We start from the raw sequence: 20,495 nt of genomic DNA, 5'->3' as shown, positions 1-20,495 counted from the left end.
GGCTTTGCTCTCCCTTTGGCCATGCCTAGATCTCACCAGTGACAGAGAAACAGGCAGACTGAGCAACCTGTGCCTTGATGGGAGTCAAACCTCAATTTCATTCACATTTGTAAACATTTTTCTGCTACATGCAAATTTCATAATTTTTCATGAAATGAACACAAATTAGAAATCTGAATGATTTTTAATTTATTAATTCCCCCAAAATTAATAAATGCAGTTACAAATTAAACTATCATATGGTATCCGAAAAATCGTGTGCAGATATTATTGTTGATGTTTTTTATGTTATTTTTTGTTTTTTATTTATTATTTGTTGTTGCATGAACAAAAATTACAAGAACATTCTTCGGAATTCCTCCTTTTGTGTTCCATTGAAGAAAGTCATACAGGTTTGAATGAACATGAGTGAGGATTTATTTTTGGGTTCTTTTCATTAATTTCAGACCATTGCAGTTAGCTGTTTGCTAGCTTGTTCGGCATTGAAAAATAAGCATTTGTTTGTCCTTTAGCTCTAGAAATGGACATGAATGAGTGAGCAGATGATTTTGGTTCACTTGTTTGCTTTGTATCCATCCATCAAATCCATATCAGAACTTAAACTGTGTTGGAAACACGATAACCACACATAACACCTCAGTTTTGTATATCTATACTTTATTGTTTTGTTATCCTTTGTCCTTTCAAACTTTGCAATGTATATATGTACACACGCATATATATTGTCGTACTATTAACAGTGGTATTATTACTATTAAATCTTACTGTGGCAAGTGTTGTTTTTTTTCCATTTCCACTTCATGTATATACTGAATGTAAATATTTGCAGAAAAAAAGAGCACGATGTAAATATATCGTAGGCAAGACAAGCTTGTTTTTGTGTTGTCTGTGTTTTTCTAAGTTGTCTGAAATGGTAATAAAAATGTTTTGTTTGTAATTCTAGACTCGGACTTGTTTATGCAGAAGAGCAACAAAAATCCTCACATTTCTGTCCAAAGATTTCAATGTTCTGTGCTGCGTACATTTTAAATCATCTAATCTAATTTGGTATTATTGTTCATTACATTTTAAATGGAGCAATTTTTCAATAGTTTTTTGTAAGCGCAGTACATAATCTTTTTATCTTATTTCTGTATATGTGTCATTGTGTTATTGAATTAGGGGTTTGATTTTTTGTTTTTCAAAAGGGTTTGTTTGCATTAAATGTTCCTGGAAATCAAGTCCCTGCTGTCTCTAGTAGTAGTAGGTCCCCTACAAAAATATCTTTTAAAAATAGTGGATTTATTATTAGCTTACCGATTTCATTTTCTTTGTTGAATAGGAACTCTGAAGGTCAATCTGAACAGAAAGAACAGTATAGTTAAACCACAATCCAAATGGCAAACTGTAAATTGCTTAATATTTGCTTAATTGCGAATGTTACATTTATTTCAGTAACTTAAAGACATGGAGTGATAATAAGATAATCCTTCCATCATTGCAAATATTTTTTGGCACACCCAACAGGTCAAATCAACGAAAAAACCAAGTAAACTGATGCAGTAATAACTCAATAACACAGCAGCAAAATGTCAAACTAAATGGTTGGTGTTTTGAGATTCTGTGCTTTTGTGCATAATTTAATATTATTTAAGCATTCAAACTGATGATTGTTCCCATTTTAATTTGACACTATATTACACTGTAATATTAGGTGATCTACAGAGAAGGATTTTACACCACCAGATCATACATGATTACAAGCAACAAGATCACAAATTATAATAAATGAGACAAATATGACAGGAAATAAATATACTCTGACTCTGTAAGGAACAAATTATAATTGGTTGAAACTGGTTGACATCCAGTGTCATAAGAAAAGAATTGAGAAAGAAAATAAAAAACCTTTACCTCTTGCAAGAGGAACAGAAACTGCTGCTTGTGTTTTACTCAGTGAAAAATAACAAGAAGGGTAAACTGAAAACTGGAAGTTAAAAAGAAACTGTCATGTTTTAGCCACACAATACATCAGAAACAATTACAATGATGTTTTTAAATAGTCAAAAAACATAAAGATGTGTCTTTGAAATAATAATAAATAAACGTGCTGGTATAGTGTCATCATAGTGGCGTTACATCTAAGGTTACAATTGAGATTTCTGATGATCAGGTATTGAACCTTTATAACATTGTTGATTTGAATTAGCTCGCTGGTTTTACCAGCTTGTCTTGTGGGGATTTTTTTGTTGTTGTTGTTGTTGTTGGTTTTTTTGTTTGCTTCTAGCTTAATTGGAATAATGAATAGGTTTCATTTAGACATTCAAAGGTTCTTGTTTTTATTCTTTTGCCAAAGTCTTTTTCATACAGTTCTGAATCAGAACACTTTTAAGTGATGAGGCTTTGAATGAATGGAGGTTGTTTTTAAGCATTTCTCTCCCAGTTCGTAATATCATGAAACATGACGTTCATTCCTGGTGTGATGATGTTTGAGCAGGAGAACTTGTGTTTAGTGAAGCATGCTCTGTTTCTTCTTCTGTACGAGGCTCAGATTCAGGAACACAGTCAAAACTGCCAAAGGTCTCTGATGCCACAGGCCGACTGTCCTCTAATGCACCGTGACTATCAAAGTCCTCCTCAGAATGAATAACAGGAACATCATTCCCAACAGCCTCTTCTTCTGAACCTTTCAAAGATACTTTTGTGTTCAAAGACTGACATCCACGGCTTGCGAGATCTTCATTATGTTGTTCTGATCCCCTCTCAGGAGGACACACAGGCGTCTCAGAGTCACAACACTGTGTGCTCTCCACAGGCTGGATTCTGTCTGCTGGATTAGAGAACTGTGGAGTTTGTGAGACTGAATAAGTGCGGTTGAAATAATCACCCTTTTGGCTCAACTCGACTGCCACGGCTTGACAGTCATCTGGGCTGAAATCTGTACTGAGTCCAGTGTCTTCTGTCACTTCTTCTCCAGTTACAATCTCTTCATCTCCTGCTGGAGAGGGATAACACTTATTTATTTTTTATTGAATTTTATATTATATATTTATATATATAAGTTACAATATATTTATATATATATATATATATATATATTTATATATATAAACACACAAATGTTTTTGGGTATATACACTGAAAAAACTGTGTAGAAAATTTTTTTCATTTTGTTGAAATTGCTAGTAAATTTCAAAAACAATTGCAAAGAAACGGCAAGTAACAATGATTTAAACGTAAAATTTTGAGGTAGAGAAACTGTCTTAAGTCTTAAAGTCTTAGTCTGACAGCAAAAACATGGCAAGTGTGAAAAAAAAAGAAAAAAAATTAATATTAGATCTAATAACTGAATCTCCAATTAGGGAAAGTGCCGGCAGGAGATCCTGTCTGGAAATTAATAGGAACTGATTCGCATTGAGGACATGGATATCCAGATTTTTTTTGTTTGTTCATTCATTTTTTATATATCCAACAGGCAAAGCTGTGTAGTTTTGTGTAACTCTATGCAAATAAGACAAAATTAATAATACCTAATAAAAAATAAAAAAACATTTGGATTTGTGCCTGTAATGTTTAAAGTGTACCGTAGAGCTGTAAAGTACCAATGAGGTTTGACTAGTGTCTCACCCAATGACTCTGGTGTCAGATGGACTGACTGTTCTGCGCTGGACTGGACATGCTGAGAGTCACTCAGGACAATAACGCCTTTCCTTCCTGTCAATAAATGCACAACTATTACAAATTATAGTCATATTGTCAAGTTAAAAAAAGGGTCACAAAGGTAGAACTGGTTTGAAAAAAATTGCAGAAAGGTATAAAAGGCAAAAAACTATATTGAATAAAAGACGTACTCCGTTGTCCGAGAGACACATTGTAGGTGATGCCTCCAGAGAGCGTGAGAAGAAAGAGTGCAAAACAGAATGGGAGAGCAACTGAAAGTCATTTAAAAATATTATGTCACAAAGAAGTACCCATTACACAAATGTGAAGTGTATTAGAGCAAACCTTAAAAAACCAAACTGCAATCAAATAACCAAAATTTAGAAATGATGTTTACCTGGCAGACTCCACAACCCAGACACCTCTAATGTTTTCAACTTTCTTTCCAGTTCTGCAACCCGGTTACCCAGAATCCTGTTCAAACATATGCGAACCAACAGCTAAATATCACTTTGCTGTAAAAAAAAACAACAAAAACTCTATTCTGCAGCTTAACTGATATCCCACAATACTAATAAACTGCATCTTAGCAAGATTTATTATTATTAATATTATTATTCACAAAAACTATTAAAAGTGCTTTTGTTCATTTAAATAAAGCCATATTAAAATAAAACACTAAACACTTAAAGCACTAAATTACTAATTGGGAAAAAAAAAAAAAAAACTAAATAGTAATATTTAAAAAATAATAATAATAAAAATAATACACTAAGAAAAAATTCTGAAAATATAAACATTAATGCAAATTCATAAAATATATAAAAACTATAATAGCATATAAATAAAGCATTCAAAAGTAACTCTGTATCTTGGGTGCTTTCCAGCACAGAAAGGAGATGACCGTTGTCACAATACTTGTTGGTTTGCCGTTGATGCTGAATGACCATGTTCTTCTCATGAATGGTCTCCAGCAGAGCAGTGGCCAGGGACTTCAGGTCACTGATGGACTGTGAAGTGACCGGGAGACTGCAGCCATTCTCTTCAGACAGCAACAGCTCTTGTACTGGACACATATTAGCTGTAGCTAAGCTTAGCTTCTAAGTGTTTTTCTTTCAAAGAATTGTATATGAATTCAAAAAGAATAGTGGTAAAGATTCTGCAGAAGTCTTACCTTGTTTAGCAGAGAGGACACCTGTCAGAGCACTGCTGTTGGACTTGCTATAGACTTTGCAGTTCTTCTTGCTTTCCAAAGCACTCTGAAATGAAACACATTGGCATATGCTTGACATCCGAATACAGAATTAATTTATACATAACTTAAGTGAATAAATCTCTTGTGTGCATGTAAATGTGGTTGTATATGTAATAAATACCTTGTACTTCATGATGTTTGATTTGAGGAGGCTGACCTCCTCCTGAAGCTGCATAAGCCGCTCATGCAGATATTAAAAAAAATTAAATTTTAAAGAATTCAGCATGATTTACAGATAACCCATAAAATGCACTATTGATAATATTTAGGCACCAACAAAACCAACTGGATATGTTAAAAGAGTCATAGTAATGCCTGTAATGTCCCCACCAGACCAGCAGAGAACAGTCTCACCACACACCTGATCACGCTCCTAGAGTCACATTTGCTGTCTTTTAAAAAAAATTCCATTAACCCTTTAAATAACCTGCATGTGCATTTTTAAGTCATGCTACTGTTTTCTCCCCTTCTGTTACACTGAAAATATACTGTCGCAGAAACCCAACTTGGATTGGTTCATGGATCATGGTCATTATTGTAAATGTAAATGTAAAAAAAAAAATTAAAAAAAAAATCAAATTGTAATTAAAATAAAATAAAAGTTAACAGAAATAAAATAAAATCTTGATTTGTCATTTTATTTTAGTTTAAGTTAAAAACAATAACTAAAACCGAAATAAAAAACAATACAAACTATATAGACATAAAAAGAAAAGAAAAACACACAACAAAATTACTAAAACTTAACATTTAAAATCAAAACAATTTTTGTAAAAAATCTAAATATTAACAAAACTATAATGGCACTGTATATCAATGAAACTACAATAGCATTTTTGTGTACTAAAATAATAAATCTCTGCATATGTATGGTAATTATTGTGTGTGTGTGTGTGTGTGTGTGTGTGTGTGTGTGTGTGTGTGTGTGTGTGTGTGTGTGTGTGTTTTACATCACACTATTGCAGTAGGAGATACTAAATGTATAGGTGAATAAAAATGGTAAAACTGACCTGTTCTCCATACACAGAGCATCTATATCCAGGATGTGGTTCTCGTGGTTTCCCAAGATGTGGTTTATTTCCAGGTTTAGTCTGTGAGCTTTCTCCTGATAGACATTACGCTCTGCTCTCACGTCCTGTAATTCATCCGTGGCTGCCTTTAAGCTTTGTTCCAGTGCTTCATTCTGCAACACCACAAAGTTAGGACAAAGAGCAGATATTGCTTTTTTACTAAACTATTGTATCAGTGTGTGTGTGTGTGTTTGTGTGTGTGTGTGAGTCTACAAAAACTGTGAGACACTGCGATATTCTTGAGAACTGCCAAGAGCAATGCACCTGCTCTCGAGCTCTTTCTAACTGCTGAACAAGATCTTCTCTCTCATGGGCTGGAAAGTGTCGAGTCCCCACTTCTTCGTCCCCTAGACGCTGCTTTGCGATGGTCATCCTCAGCAGCTGTGGGATGGAAAGATTGCAGATATACCACAATATATGAACTGTGATCAAACCTTGCAAACATCTGCATGGGATTGAGTCATGCAAAGTAATGACCTCTGTGCATAGTGGAAGCCGTACCTTGTTATCACCCTGCACCTCCGCTAAGCGTTGCTTCAGTTCTTTTATCTCCTCACTCAGCTCTTTGTTCTGTTCTCGTGAGTCTCTCAGTAACTGGGCCAGATTGACCTGTGGCAAGTTAAACACATGGGTTCTACAACATATTAAACTTTTTAATGTATAATACAAACACTGACAATACTCAGGAGTAATGGGCTGACTACTTCACAAACAACACATCTGGATCTCAGATCTGTAGTTTTATATGTATATGAGAGCACCTAACAGATGATGTATAGTTACATATATTTAAAAGGTGATAAGCACAGACATACTTGGTTTCTTTTTTCAGGAGGCAGAGAAGGGTCACCATCCTATTAATTAAAAAAAAAAAATATTTCATTTTATTAAAATACATTTCATTATAATGACAATACCTCATACTTCTTACATGAGTGTTTAATTAATTTAGAATAGAGCAGAAAAGAAATGCATACTATAAGCTCTCTGTACTTTTTCTTGAGCCCTTGGTGGCGTTCACGGAGCTGGTTTGCCATCAGTTTAAACTGATCCCTTTCCTGCTGGCAGGTGTCCAGTTCTTTTGATAAGATCAGCAGCGCCTCCTTCTTACTCTCCAGCTTCCTCTTGCATACCAGGAACTAGGAACACAAAGAAAACAACAGGGTTGTTGATGCTTCAATTCAATGCATTAGTCACCATTGCCAGAAAAGGCAATGTTCAAAGTGGGTTCTTGCACTGTCTTTTAGCTTTTGACTCAAAGGCCTCCGATCTTTCGAGATAATAAAATTTGCATTTTTTTAATGATGATTTCAATTTGCATGCCCTAGATCTTGATTTGAGTGGTTTTAGCCTTTTACTGATGTTAGATCATTTATTACTTATTAATAGTACTTATTATTACTGAACAAGTCATCATATGCAGCCCCCCTGGAATACCCCCGGGCCCTGTTGAGAAGAACTAATGATATAAAGGACTAAGTCCTACTTTTAAATTAAAAGAAATATCAAAGAGGGCAGTCAATCTTTTGAAATTTGTCAATGCACTGAGAAGGGGCATTAAAGTTTACGATTTTATCATATAGGTATATTTATTCAAAAGATTATGCAAACACATTCAAAGTCCACAGAGGCCTGTTATTTAGTTTGAATGGCTTTACAAGTTCTCTTAATGAAAACATAAAGAACAGAAGACTATTGATATTTTCATTCAGACTATTAAAGAAAAACCTCTTTAACAGTGTGAATTGTGGACATGCATGATGAGTAATGTATTTTATAAATGCCATCCTGTAATATTACACGGTTGTATTTTAAAGTCATTCGTTTCATTATCATCAAGATATGCATAATTTAAATAACAATGTATTCAGCTACACCTGTTATAGATCTTGACGTAGAAGGATGAAGATTAAAGTTAATCCCTCCGCTTATCATGTCGTTTCAGACCTTCCGCATTTTATTTATTATGATTCTAGGCATTTAAAGATGTAATAAGAATCATATATTACCTAACGTATACTATTCGATAAGAAGAACAGGCAGTCTCGAGAAAATGAACACAACACGGTTACAGTAAGAGGATGTCATGCCTGTAAATCAGCAAAATAAACTGACCGTATTTAGAAAATCATTCTCTTAAATTTTACACACGTCAGTTTGCTAAATTTATTGAAAACAAACCAGATTAGATGGTTAAGGTAAGCATCCTAATAGTGCAGTGCTGATAGTATGATTCATAGCGTGCAGATGAGCGTGAGGCATCAATATTCAAGCGTTTTCTACCTCATTCACCAGACCCTGCCAGTCACTTTCGCTTCGTCCGGAAGGATTCATTTTCGGTCCGAGAATATTCTTAAAAAAAAAAAAAATCTGTCAAAAATGGTCACGTCGTAAGCATCTATTGCGACGAGGATGACACTGTTACAGTTTCATCAACATCACGTACATCACTTCCGGCTGGGATGATGGCCAACTGCAGCGTGTCGCGAAGTGGCGGTGCTGCAAAAGCCAGACAATATAACAGGTGTGTAGATTAGCTTTTGTGATTATAATGAAATGACCCTATTGTCTAAAATGAACTGGAAACTGTAGTTGTTTTGCTGCAAAAGTCATACATTTCGCGGCTTTAACGCAAACGCCAAACTTGGTTTTTATTTACAACGATTTGCACATATCAAATATTCATATTTAATAAGTGTTAATGTTGTAAACGACTATAATTACATTATATATACAAGCTATATTACTTGAATTATTAAAAAAAAAAAACTGAAGGTCTCAGTTTGCTTGAAGATACCAGGATATTATAAATGTCCGCCATAATTTCACACAACACATATACACACATAGTAAAAAAAAAAAAAATAATATAAATAGACCTCTGTGTCACACATACAGTCGTGTGAAAAAGTGTTGTCCCCCTTCTTGATTTCTTATTTTTTTTTGCATGTTTGTCACACAAAACTACATGGCCTACATGCTTGTTGTGTTCACTTGTGTTATCTTTTACTAATATTTAAATTTGTTTGATCTGAAACATTAAAGTGTGACACACATGCAAAAAAAAAAAAAGAGATCAGGATTCACAATTTTTCACATCACTGTACTTTCTGTGCTTACTTTAAATGTAAGCTACATGTGAGTACATTGTCTCTGGTCTTATTTATCAAACCTAAGTGCTCTGTCAAAAAGAATGATGCTGCTGACTGATTAGTAAAGAGATCCTGGTGAACATAAGCAGTTTCTCACTGTCAAAAAATGAAGTGTCATCTGAAACGTCAGCTTTAACGTGCTTCTTTCTTGTTATGTTGTGTTTTATCTTGACAGTATGTGGAACAGTGATGCATTCAAAACAACGGGCTGCGAAACCTTTTGTCCAGTTAACTTCCTTATGAAACTGAAAATGCATATATGTAAATAAGAACAAACATGAATGAACAGATAAAAATAAGATGCTGTTTTATTTATTATCAATAATATATTTTCAAATGTACATCCAGTATAATGCTCGGCCAGCTAGAGTATTTAAGGATCCTTCTCTGTAATAATAATAAAAATAAATAAAACATTTCTAGGATTTCATTCATGAAAGGCAATGGAACTGATAGTCTCTACTGAATAATATCACTACTCAGCACCAATAACATGCTTGCATAAAGTCAAACCAGCTCAGTAGAATAAATTAGCTTGGAGCTGACAAGTCCACAGTCTCTTGGATTGAAGCAGGACCACCTTTGGTGAACGTGATACAGTATATCACAAAGAAATTATTAAATGGGCCCTGATATAATCAAACAGTCAGGCATTTTCAATGTCTGAATAAATTAAGCCGCAAAGCATTATTTATTTAAACTTTTATAGAAAATGTTGCATAAATAACTTTTGCAAGACAGAAGATAGACATGTGCACTGGGTTTTGGCCCTTTTTGTTAAAGTAACATTACATTAATAAATATTATGGTTACATGTATACATATATTAAAGAATAGAGTTTTGTTTTAGCATTTGTCCAGATGCATCGAGTAACAGCATATGCCTCATTTACTATAATCCACTGAAATATGTTCAAAAACCATGGTTTTGCCTTTGAAACTGGTGGCCAGCACAAAATCACGCTGGTCTGTGGACAGTGCTGTGAATGAGCGTGGCCATTGAACATAAACATCTCTGAACTTGATAAAATTCTGGTTTTCCTCATCCCACCTGAGGATCTGGGAGAAAGAATAATCACTGCTAAGAATCAAATAGTGCTGGTCTTTGAACTTGATTGGCTGTAATACTGTGGCGCCACGTGAAGGGAAGCCCTGTACTTCCTCAAAGTGTTTGCCCGTCCACTTCATGACTTTTGAGTCACCGATGTAGCAGGCGAGCGCAAGGTAGGGCACATCATTGATCCTAAAGGCCTTCACACTGACAATGTCATCCATATTTGCTATCTCATCATGGAGAACAAACTTCTGGGTGCTCTTGTTCCATTGGTAGATAACAGGAACCTGAGAACGGCTCACAAGTATGAGAACAGATTTGCCATCTAAATCAAAAAACTCTGCATCTGTATCACGAAACCACTCATGAAGGAATTGGTATGAGTAGAAACCAGTTCCATTCCATTTAAAAAGAGTTGTCATTCCAGCTTTGGAACTGTCCACAATTAGGAAGAACCAGTCAACTCCAATCTGGAAGACTTCGATGTCGTTAGGCTTGGACACATTAAGCATTTCAACTGCCTGAAACTTGGTGAACTTATTCTGTGCTTGGTCATATTTATAGACAAGGGAGCCATCAAAGAGTTGGGAGACAATGACAAATGCCTGCTCGTTGATCAGAACAGACCGGCATCCAACAACAGACCGTCCTGAAATATAATATATTCAAAAATGAAATCATCATCTGCATTCTTTCATTTTTATGACATATGACAAATGATTATGGAGTCAAACCTGTGATGTTATCAAAAGGCCTGAATTTAGTCTCAATATGATCCCATTCCATGATTATGCAGCTGTCTGAGTTTGGAACTGCCATAGCCACATATATATCATCTTTGTGAGAGAAGATGTCTGCTGACATTGATTGAGTATTCACTATTTGATGCTGAACAAAATCTGAAGGGAAAAGAACCAGACATATGGAAGCACATTTATTCATTGTCACTAAACAAGTGTGAGCAAATCACACCTTTTCACTGCATTTATCAAGACACTCAGTGCAAAACTTTAACATAAAATCTGAGCTATCTAAGCAACAGACATTTAGTTACCTGTGGAGACACACTTGCTGTGTTTTTCTGGGACATCCTTTAATGGGACACCCTTCATGCCAGATGGACTGGCACAGTAAACATCAGAGGTTGTGGCATTGGATCGCTTCAACCACAGCATCAGCCACATGGATTCACAGTCACAATGGAACATGTTCCCTCGCAGATCTCTGTTTATTAGACATGAAATGATCAAAACACTCTAAGAAACTCTGCAAATAAACTAAATCATATCTACATTATGTGACTGCAATATCATTGCTTCCCAGCTATTTAGCATGGTATATGAACAGAACTGAAAAACTCACAGTTCAATCAAAGAGCGCAGATCAGAAAAAAGACCCCTGGGCAGTGTTTTTAAATTGTTATTCGCTAATGACCTGTAAAAACAGAGAGGAAATGAATCAGTACAAATGGATAGAAGACCTTACACAAATGTAATATACATACATATATTACATTTCCATATGGGAAATATATTAGAAATCAGAACAATTACATATATATATATATATATATATATATATATATATATATAAATATATACAATATACATATACATATACATATACATATACATACATATTGTTACAGACACGCCAGGTTCCACCTCCATTCAATCACAGCGCACGCCCTCACCTGAGTACTGAGCACTTCCACCTGACCCTGATCAACAGTCAATCACCTCTGCACTACAAATACCACACACACGCACTCAGTCAGCGTCCGGTCTCGTTTGCAACAAGGTCTTACCTTTATGCTAACTCTAAGGACTAACTCTATCTCTACTTACCTCTCTCCAGCGATCTCCAGAAGTTCCCAGCCATCTCCGTGCGTGTGTGTGGTACACCTCCCTACCTTGACGTCTCTACCCCTCTACTACGGATCAATTCATCACTGCCAGTCTCCATATCACTTTTCCCAGCACTACCCGCTCCTCTGCTTGTGCCTGAATAAAACTGTCTTTCTGTTATCCTCAGCCTCCTGGGTATTCCGTAACACACACACACACACACATATATATATATATATATATATATATATATATATACACAAACCCGATTCCAAAAAAGTTGGGACACTGTACAAATTGTGAGTAAAAAAGGAATGGAATAATTTACGAATCTCATAAACTTATATTTTATTCATAATGGAATATAGATAACATATCAAATGTTGAAAGTGAGACATTTAGAAATGTCATGCCAAATATTGGTTCATTTTGGATTTCATGAGATCTACACATTCCAAAAAAGTTGGGGCAGGTAGCAATAAGAGGCCGGAAAAGTTAAATGTACATATAAGGAACAGCTGGAGGACCATTTTGCAACTTATTAGGTCAATTGGCAACATGATTGGGTATAAAAAGAGCCTCTCAGTGTGGCAGTGTCAATCAGAAGTCAAGATGGGCAGAGGATCACCAATTCCCCCAATGCTGCGGCGAAAAATAGTGGAGCAATATCAGAAAGGAGTTTCTCAGAGAAAAATTGCAAAGAGTTTGAAGTTATCATTATCTACAGTGCATAATATCATCCAAAGATTCAGAGAATCTGGAACAATCTCTGTGCGTAAGGGGAAAACCATACTGGATGTCCGTGATCTTTGCAGGCCCTGAGGGCACGCATCACATACAGGAATGCTACTGTAATGGAAATCACAACATGGGCTCAGGAATACTTCCAGAAAACATTGTCGGTGAACACAATCCACCGTGCCATTCGCTGTTGCCGGCTAAAACTCTATAGGTCAAAAAAGAAGCCATATCTAAACATGATCCAGAAGCGCAGGCATTTTCTCTGGGAAAACTGGGATTCCATGTCATCCGGACTAAAGAGGACAAGGACAACCCAAGTTGTTATCAGCACTCGGTTCAGAAGCCTGCATCTCTGATGGTATGGGGTTGCATGAGTGCGTGTGGCATGAGCAGCATACACATCTGGAAAGGCACCATCAATGCTGAAAGGTATATCCAAGTTCTAGAACAACATATGCTCCCATCCAGACGTCGTCTCTTTCAGGGAAGTCCTGGCATTTTCCAACATGACATTGCCAGACCACATACTGCATCAATTGCAACATCATGGCTGTGTAGTAGAAGGATCCGGGTACTGAAATGGCAAGCCTGCAGTCCAGATATTTCACCCATAGAAAACATTTGGCGCATCATAAAGAGGAAAGATGCAACAAAGAAGACCTAAAAGAGCAAGTTGAGCAGTGAAAGTCGTGTGTATTAGACAAGAATGGGACAACATTCCTATTCCTAAACTTGAGCAACTTGTCTCCTCAGTCCCCAGACGTGTGCAGACTGTTATAAAAAGAAGAGGGGATGTCACACAGTGGTAAACATGGCCTTGTCCCAACTTTTTTGAGATGTGTTGATGCCATGAAATTTAAAATCAACTTATTTTTCCCTTAAAATGATACATTTTCTCAGTTTAAACATTTTATATATCATCTATGTTGTATTCTGAATAAAATATTGAAATTTGAAAATTCCACATCATTGCATTCTGTTTTTGTTCACAATTTGTACAGTGTCCCAACTTTTTTGGAATCGGGTTTGTGTATGTGTGTTTGTATGTATATATATATATATATATATATCATATACATTATTTATATGTGTATTATCTATTAATATATAATAATTATATATTGCCTAATAGTTAATATGCTGTATATGGCAATCCCTCTTGATATATGGCAATATATTACATTTCCATTTGGGTATGTATAGTTTATACCTATTCATCTAAAATAAATCAGGAGTTTAGGCACTCTACAATGTACTTTATAATGAAACTGGACAGCAGTGTATAACATTATGTACTGACAATTTGAAATAAAATATTAAACAAAAAATATATTACCTTCTCAATTAAATGATGCCTACCAGAAATCTTTGTGTAAATAAATACAACCTTTGCTTGCTGTATGTCATATACTTACAGATGTGTAACATCCCTAAGTCCTCTGAAGGCATATTTGTTTATCTCTTCAATCTTGTTACCCTCAATAAATCTGGTTAGAGAAATAAAATGAGAAAAAATTTACAAAAAGGACTTCAGCCAATCACTCCACAGGGATATTGATGAACTGGTCCAGACATCCAACAAATATGTCAGTAATACATACTGTTAAGAAGAGAACATTTTTTGTGCATTAATTTAAATGCATAAAAGCTATCCAAATACTTACAAATACTCAAGATGAGGAAGCCCTGTGAATGCATCTTCCTTGATTTCAGAAAATGAATTTGAACTAAGAAGTCTAAGAAGAGAAAAGATGCCAGAATATGCCAGAAGATTCTAAAACATAAATATGACCAGCATAACAAAGAATGCCTTGTATCCAACGTGTTAGCTTTTTTTAATGCAGATAAACAAGTACATTTATAAAAAAGTGATGCAGCATTCACTTACAGTAACTGCAGTGAGGGCATTAGCGAGAACATAGCCTCCTTGATTTCTGGGAAACTGCAATTAACAATACTCCTAAAAAATGAATATAATAAATGAATAAATATGCATGCCTCTTTTGTTTATTGCCGGTTTTCCCCCAATCACTACGATGCACGTTCAGTTTCGAAATCACAAATATAAGATATATCCCACTATGTTTGATATAATTATAAAAAAATTTACAAAATAAAATGTTACGCGAACATAATATTACACTTACAGAGAGTTGATGTCACTCGGTATAGTCCGTGGGATGAGAGACGAACCGACGCAAATGATTGAATCTGTCGTACAAGTGCATCCTGAAGGACATTTGAATATTCGCTTTGATCGGGAGAGTTGAAATGAACAAACGAACAGTAAAGTGACCAAAAGACACTTTCGGATGTTAGATAGTTTATCGTTTGTGAGATGCATGGCTTTGAGGCGGAGTCTCCCCTGTCCCGCACAGCACAGTGAGATGCAGCATGAAGCACTGACTTCAGAATCAGCAGCTCTGATGCAGTCAGCGCTTTAGACTGTCCCATTAGAGGAGCCATCACGAGTCCAATAAAAGCTAATGAAAGTAGACTTGTAACTGTCAAATCATACCACTACTGTTTATTTGTGTTTGTAATTGCCTTTAGATGCTTTTAAAATGTGCTAATTATATTGTTTTATCACACCTCTTCCGGTTTTCCTCTTAGCTACAGGCTATTAACTGAAATAGGTTAAATATAATATCAGCAAAATTGTTGTAATTCTGTATCTGTATATGTGGGGCAAGTATGAAATTGCACAAATTATCTTGACAGTGAAAACAAGTGTCAAAGTGGAATATGTGGTAATGACGCAGCAATTCGTTCACTTCGTCGACAATAGTCAATAGCTAATGTGTAGAGTCCAATATGATTATTACTGGTTGCCAGAAAAATTGTTGTAACTTATGCAGCATCTAGTATAATCTGTAGGTATATATAGTAGGTAAATATAGATTGTGATTACAGCTTTGGCTCATTTACAAATAAATGATAGGCTAAGTAGGCTACATTCAGGCACGTGCACACATAGACATCAAAGAAATTTAAATGTAACTTATTTTACAGCTAATTATCCAAAAGACAAAAGACAAATAGTTCATTTGTCTTGCTTACATCCATGACTCAGCTACCATGTAAATTAGCTAGTTTTGCTAAGGCAATGGGAAGTCTAGTAAGTTTGAGCAGTGCGCATTCTTTCACTGCATGATTCAGTTTATTAAAACGCATTTATAATGATCGCAAAATATATTTATTTGTATATATTTATATAATTTCATAGTTAATCAGTATCACTGAAAGACTTTACACAGCAGTTCATTAAACAATAATTTAATACACTTATTTTAGACACAATTGACTGTTGTCACTCTATTGAATGAATCAATTTTTAAATGATTCGGTTCAATCGCAGTGACTCACTTATTAACACTGACTTGCTGCTACCAACTGGCGGTTTTAATTTCACATTTAAAAAAATGATAAATAAATAATTAATAAAAAAAAACATTTGTAACTGCAGGTTAATATATTCATGTGCTGCATTAAACAGTGTGTAAATGCATTTAAATGCCACTTCTAATGCAGCTTCTGTGTTTCCTCTGCAGTGCAAAGGAAACAGTATTGTGTCAATGCAATTTTGTCAATACTGATTTCATTTGCTTGGTAACAGCCCAAATGACTTATAATATTAATTGACTGATTCAAGTTAAGAATTTGACTGAAAAGATGATGAAAGCTTTTAGCAAAAATGGCTTTATAAAGGTAAACATCTATTTAAACCTATTGGAAAATATTAATTTCTATCACTGCTGTGAACTGATCACCAGACAGAATATGCAGAATATCAAAAACGGTAGGAGTCAGCTGTCCACGGCAGTCCTTAAGATATCAGCACAATAACACACTCAGGAAAAAATATAGTCTAATTATCGTTATCGATAAAATCCCAGAAAATATCGAGATATATTTTTTGTCAATATCGTGCACCCCTAATATATTTTACATTTTGTTTAGGAAAAGAATGTAATAAATATGAGAGGTGTCCTTTTTTCCACTTGAGCCCCTGCCCCTCAAAATGTCTGTGCACGTCTCTGCTACAGTATGCACAGCATTAATCATTTAGAGGCAGATCTGATTTCAGCATGTAAGGTCTTTCTGTATATGTGACCAGGGGAGGTGCTTAAATTGATGACGGTGAAATGGCCTCCACTCACAATCTGCCACTTTTACTGAAGTATACAGCAGAAGTTTTCATGGGTTTTCCTGCAGAGCAAACTTCCAATGCATCAACAGAAAACAAATGACCGTTCTAGACTGCAAATTCCTAAGTACCCATATTTGCAGCACTTCAAAAAGGCAAATCAATATAGACCACCTCATCAGAAAGGCTCCTCAAAAACTCTCCTTCGTCAGACAGGAAAATCGAAAACCAGTCAGCAGTTTAGTCTGTTTTTAAACTACCATTGTGGAAACCAAGGTATGGCACTGAAATGACTTCTTTTGGCTCATAGATACTGATCTTCCTTTAGCACATCTAATGCACCAAATACACATTAAAAGATTACAATGGATCCATCTCATCCTGCGTTCCAAAGAAGCCGGAAATCACTAACAGCTAAAACATCCTGATTAAAGAACATTTTCCTTTAAACCGCTGCCAGTCAATAAACATTCATATTTAATATATTTTTTTTTTATGTACATTGCACGTTGTATTGTTTATTGTACTGTACTGTACATCGCATGCAGTAGTGAATACTTGCATATTGACAAACAATAGGCTAATTCATAGAATTCATTCTATTTAGTTCTATTATTTTCTACTGCTCTATGCCATTCTATAAATAAATACATAGATAAATAAATAAATAAATCGACTTTTAAGATGATCCTTTTTCCAAACGTTTTCCCATCTCATTGTTGTCCACTCTCTCCAAACACCTCAACAAGAAAATTCCAGAATGGAATCTTCATTGTGGAAGAGAAGAGGGCAAAGGCGTGTGCCTGATGACGCAGTCACTCTTTTTGCCGAGTATCATGGGAAAATAACATAGCAGGCTAGCACGCGCAGGAAGAGAGGAGTAGAATCGACACCTCCGCGGAATGAAACTATTCCCGTGCGTTCTATTCCTCTTTTACCTCCTCGAACAAGTGAAAACCGGCGACCTGAAACCCTCTTAAACTGCCCAACGTGTCGCGAAGTGTTCACGGTTGTTGTTGTTTGTTTCAGTTGTCGGCTTCTTGGATATTTAGCGCGTGTCGCTGTCGAGCGAGTTCGCGGAAGAGGTGGGTAGTTACATTTACCTTTCATAAACCACTACAGGCATCCTCCGCTCTTTAATACACCAAATATATTTCGTTTTTATATAAAATGGGTCGTTGGTTTACCCTTACTGGAAATACTGAAAAAGTGAGTCAATTCCAGGCGGTTTAAAAAGAGAAGGCACTGTTTGAAGCCGGTTAAGTTTAGAGGGTAGTCCGCTAGCCTTTATCATGTCCCTCACCTCTTCTTATGTCTATATGTATATCTACTCTTTGTGTTTACATTAGGTCATCGTCGTTCCTGCTTTAGATACGAAAGCCCATCGAAATTGCATTCAGAAGAAAAGCGGGAACTTTATCAAGCGAGGTTACAGTCGACGGCGGTGTAAATATGAGTTACAAGCCGATCGCCCCCGCACCCACCGGCTCCAACCACACTCCTCCAGGTGAGTTTCATTGTGCTCTCGGTTCATTCATTTATTCTTCTGCATTCATATTCTTTACATTTGAGGTCGTTTTTGTCTAGCATCTTTTGAAACGCACCGTTTTAATCCCGGGGAAAGGGGTCAGTGAACCTACTGTAAAAGAGGTCAGAGACACGGATAAAGGGGGAGGAGTTAAAGGAGCCATAGCCATCTGTCTCGCTCATCGCATAAATGTGGTATATTGTGCTGCTAAGCGCACCCTATCGCGTTTAAGTTTAAAAGCTAAAGTTTTCTTATCCATTTGTGAGTGTACCAAGCCATCACATCCGTGAATGCATCTATCACATCTGTGAATGCATCTAATATTGGCTGTATTTTACCTCACTTCCTTTCATACACACATTGGGTGGCAAGATGTCATTGGTTGAGTTTGGCCTTTTGACATTTCCTTGATTTGTGATTGGTCTTCCTCTTGCTCTCTGGTGTTAGGATCATGTGGCTCATCTCCATCACTGGCTTCCTCTTCTAACTTTAGACCAGCATTTAGTGACTTTGGTCCACCTTCAATGGGCTTTGTACAAGTAAGTTACATTTTTGATAACAGTGGGCTTTTTAGATACATTTGCAGACTTGGAATTATGATGATAAATGCCCAATGTGTCTGTTTTATTTGGAATAAATACACTAACATTACACACATTAGTACACATTAAAAGTTTTGATTTTTTTTTTAAACAGGTTTCTTATGCTCACCAATTATGCATAAATTTAATCAAAATACAGTAACATAAAATAAAAACAGTTGAAATATTACATTAAAATATAGAAGTTTTAAATTTACATTTTTAAAAAATGTAACTTATTTCTGTGATGGCGATTCTGAATTTTTTAGCAGCCATAACTTTACCTTTCAGTGTCACATGGTCATATATATATATATATATATATATATATATATATATATATATATACACACACACATATACATCTCATAAAAATGAGGATTCATATCACTTAGACTTCTCTTGTATTCTGTAGCCTGTTAAAGTGTCACAGGGATCTACCTATAGTGAGCTGCTCTCCGTCATTGAGGAGATGAGCCGTGAAATTCGTCCTACCTATGCTGGCAGCAAAAGTGCCATGGAGAGGCTGAAGAGAGGTACTCCAAACCCTTCGGAATAAAGTGCATGCAGCACATTTGTAGCAGTCAGTGATTTTTAGCCCCCGAGAATAATGTGAGCCTAAGTGCAGTTGTGATAAGAGTTTTCAGCATTTTTCAGATCTATGTGAAATCAGACTTACAATGTTTCTTTTGTCAGACTAAAGACTTTCTTACTAAGCTGTCGTGCTTGTCACTGAAGTAAAATTAATATAGAAAAAGTGTTCCGAATATTTATAATTCCAGTAGCCATTAATTCCAGTGCAAGTAAACCACTTATTTGTGATATAGATAATTTCTTTATATTGCTGATAAATTATTGAAGTTGCAATGCATGTAAAAGTTGTAACTTCTAATGCCTGATCTGTAATGCTTTTTTTAGTGTCTATTTATAGTATACATACAAATACAGTATTTTACAACCAGTGCTACCTGGTTCATTAGTAAATGGCATGTCAATCTACATAACTACTTAGTAGTCATTTTGCACGTTTGTATGTTAGCGCTTGATCTTATTTGGGTAAATGTTTGCTTGTTTGAAATGACTGATAAGTCTTTGTCTTTCATCAGGTATCATCCACGCACGTGCTCTTGTCAGGGAGTGTCTAGCGGAGACAGAGCGGAGTGCTCGCACATAACATTCACATTCACACACACACTCACCCTCCCTCTGGTACTTGTCTCCCCATTGGTTTGTTTCTCATAAACATGCTCCTTCTCTTTGCCAAGATATTTACTTTATATCTTTCTTATTGACCTTTGTCCATCATGCATAGCTATCTCCCGATGTACACCTCATGTAGTGTTAACACGATTAGCATAGAAATTTTTTAAGCCCAATTTTTGCAATTCTGTATTTAAATAAAAAAACAAAACAATTGGTCAGATTTTCAATTTCATTGAATGCAAGAGTTGCTTGTGTGAAATGGGGGATAAGTGATTTTC

At 35.6% G+C, this 20,495-nt stretch overlaps 3 protein-coding genes across 13 annotated transcripts; 1 reads left to right on the top strand and 2 right to left on the bottom strand.

Moving 5' to 3' along the window:
- Positions 1 to 1,646: 1,646 nt before the first annotated feature.
- Positions 1,647 to 8,435, bottom strand: LOC109056477 (coiled-coil domain-containing protein 149-B-like). 10 transcript variants are annotated; one of them, XM_042758904.1, is made up of 13 exons: positions 8,248 to 8,434; positions 6,942 to 7,103; positions 6,780 to 6,818; positions 6,466 to 6,573; positions 6,229 to 6,345; positions 5,905 to 6,077; positions 5,016 to 5,088; positions 4,814 to 4,898; positions 4,504 to 4,720; positions 4,037 to 4,113; positions 3,831 to 3,863; positions 3,607 to 3,693; positions 1,647 to 2,974 (listed from the first exon to the last, which is right to left on the bottom strand). In XM_042758904.1, exons 1-13 carry the CDS (start codon positions 8,296 to 8,298, stop codon positions 2,448 to 2,450), a joined length of 1,749 nt encoding a protein of 582 aa, XP_042614838.1. In that variant the 5' UTR covers positions 8,299 to 8,434; the 3' UTR covers positions 1,647 to 2,447. The 10 variants fall into 10 exon arrangements, with proteins under 10 accessions (XP_042614838.1, XP_042614831.1, XP_042614881.1 ...); XM_042758897.1 differs by having other exon boundaries at positions 1,647 to 2,977; positions 8,248 to 8,433; XM_042758947.1 differs by having other exon boundaries at positions 4,558 to 4,705; positions 8,248 to 8,433.
- Positions 8,436 to 9,406: 971 nt separating this feature from the next.
- LOC109056472 (leucine-rich repeat LGI family member 2-like) lies at positions 9,407 to 15,374 on the bottom strand. The gene is made up of 8 exons (XM_042758886.1): positions 14,906 to 15,374; positions 14,647 to 14,718; positions 14,423 to 14,494; positions 14,174 to 14,245; positions 11,533 to 11,604; positions 11,225 to 11,394; positions 10,905 to 11,069; positions 9,407 to 10,819 (listed from the first exon to the last, which is right to left on the bottom strand). Exons 1-8 carry the CDS (start codon positions 15,100 to 15,102, stop codon positions 10,002 to 10,004), a joined length of 1,638 nt encoding a protein of 545 aa, XP_042614820.1. The 5' UTR covers positions 15,103 to 15,374; the 3' UTR covers positions 9,407 to 10,001.
- Positions 15,375 to 17,714: 2,340 nt separating this feature from the next.
- On the top strand, positions 17,715 to 20,428 carry LOC109056476 (cyclin-dependent kinase 2-associated protein 2-like). Of its 2 annotated transcripts, XM_019073681.2 has the most exons (6): positions 17,715 to 17,821; positions 17,935 to 17,990; positions 18,255 to 18,412; positions 18,881 to 18,972; positions 19,430 to 19,550; positions 20,121 to 20,428. In XM_019073681.2, exons 3-6 carry the CDS (start codon positions 18,358 to 18,360, stop codon positions 20,186 to 20,188), a joined length of 336 nt encoding a protein of 111 aa, XP_018929226.1. In that variant the 5' UTR covers positions 17,715 to 17,821; positions 17,935 to 17,990; positions 18,255 to 18,357; the 3' UTR covers positions 20,189 to 20,428. The 2 variants fall into 2 exon arrangements, with proteins under 2 accessions (XP_018929226.1, XP_018929225.1); XM_019073680.2 differs by having other exon boundaries at positions 17,726 to 17,990.
- The last annotated feature ends 67 nt before the right edge of the window (positions 20,429 to 20,495 follow it).

This window comes from Cyprinus carpio, chromosome A1, assembly GCF_018340385.1.
Source record: "Cyprinus carpio isolate SPL01 chromosome A1, ASM1834038v1, whole genome shotgun sequence".
Taxonomy (NCBI): Eukaryota; Metazoa; Chordata; class Actinopteri; order Cypriniformes; family Cyprinidae; genus Cyprinus; species Cyprinus carpio.
This window is presented reverse-complemented; position numbering and strand designations above follow the sequence as displayed.

Excerpts from the sequence above, each read along its gene's own strand:
- LOC109056472 (XM_042758886.1), bottom strand. The coding sequence starts at position 15,102 with ATGCATCTCACAAACGATAAACTATCTAACATCCGAAAGTGTCTTTTG. Across the intron at positions 14,246-14,422 it reads CTTCCTCATCTTGAGTATTT|ATTTATTGAGGGTAACAAGA; the intron begins GTAAGTATTTGG and ends TTCTCTAACCAG. Across the intron at positions 11,605-14,173 it reads CTTAGGGATGTTACACATCT|GTCATTAGCGAATAACAATT; the intron begins GTAAGTATATGA and ends CTGTTTTTACAG.
- LOC109056476 (XM_019073681.2), top strand. The coding sequence starts at position 18,358 with ATGAGTTACAAGCCGATCGCCCCCGCACCCACCGGCTCCAACCACACT. Across the intron at positions 18,973-19,429 it reads CTTCAATGGGCTTTGTACAA|CCTGTTAAAGTGTCACAGGG; the intron begins GTAAGTTACATT and ends TGTATTCTGTAG. Across the intron at positions 19,551-20,120 it reads CATGGAGAGGCTGAAGAGAG|GTATCATCCACGCACGTGCT; the intron begins GTACTCCAAACC and ends GTCTTTCATCAG.
- LOC109056477 (XM_042758897.1), bottom strand. The coding sequence starts at position 8,298 with ATGAATCCTTCCGGACGAAGCGAAAGTGACTGGCAGGGTCTGGTGAAT. Across the intron at positions 4,721-4,813 it reads TGTCCTCTCTGCTAAACAAG|CTAATATGTGTCCAGTACAA; the intron begins GTAAGACTTCTG and ends GCTTAGCTACAG. Across the intron at positions 4,114-4,503 it reads GAAAGCACCCAAGATACAGA|GATTCTGGGTAACCGGGTTG; the intron begins GTTACTTTTGAA and ends ATGTTTGAACAG.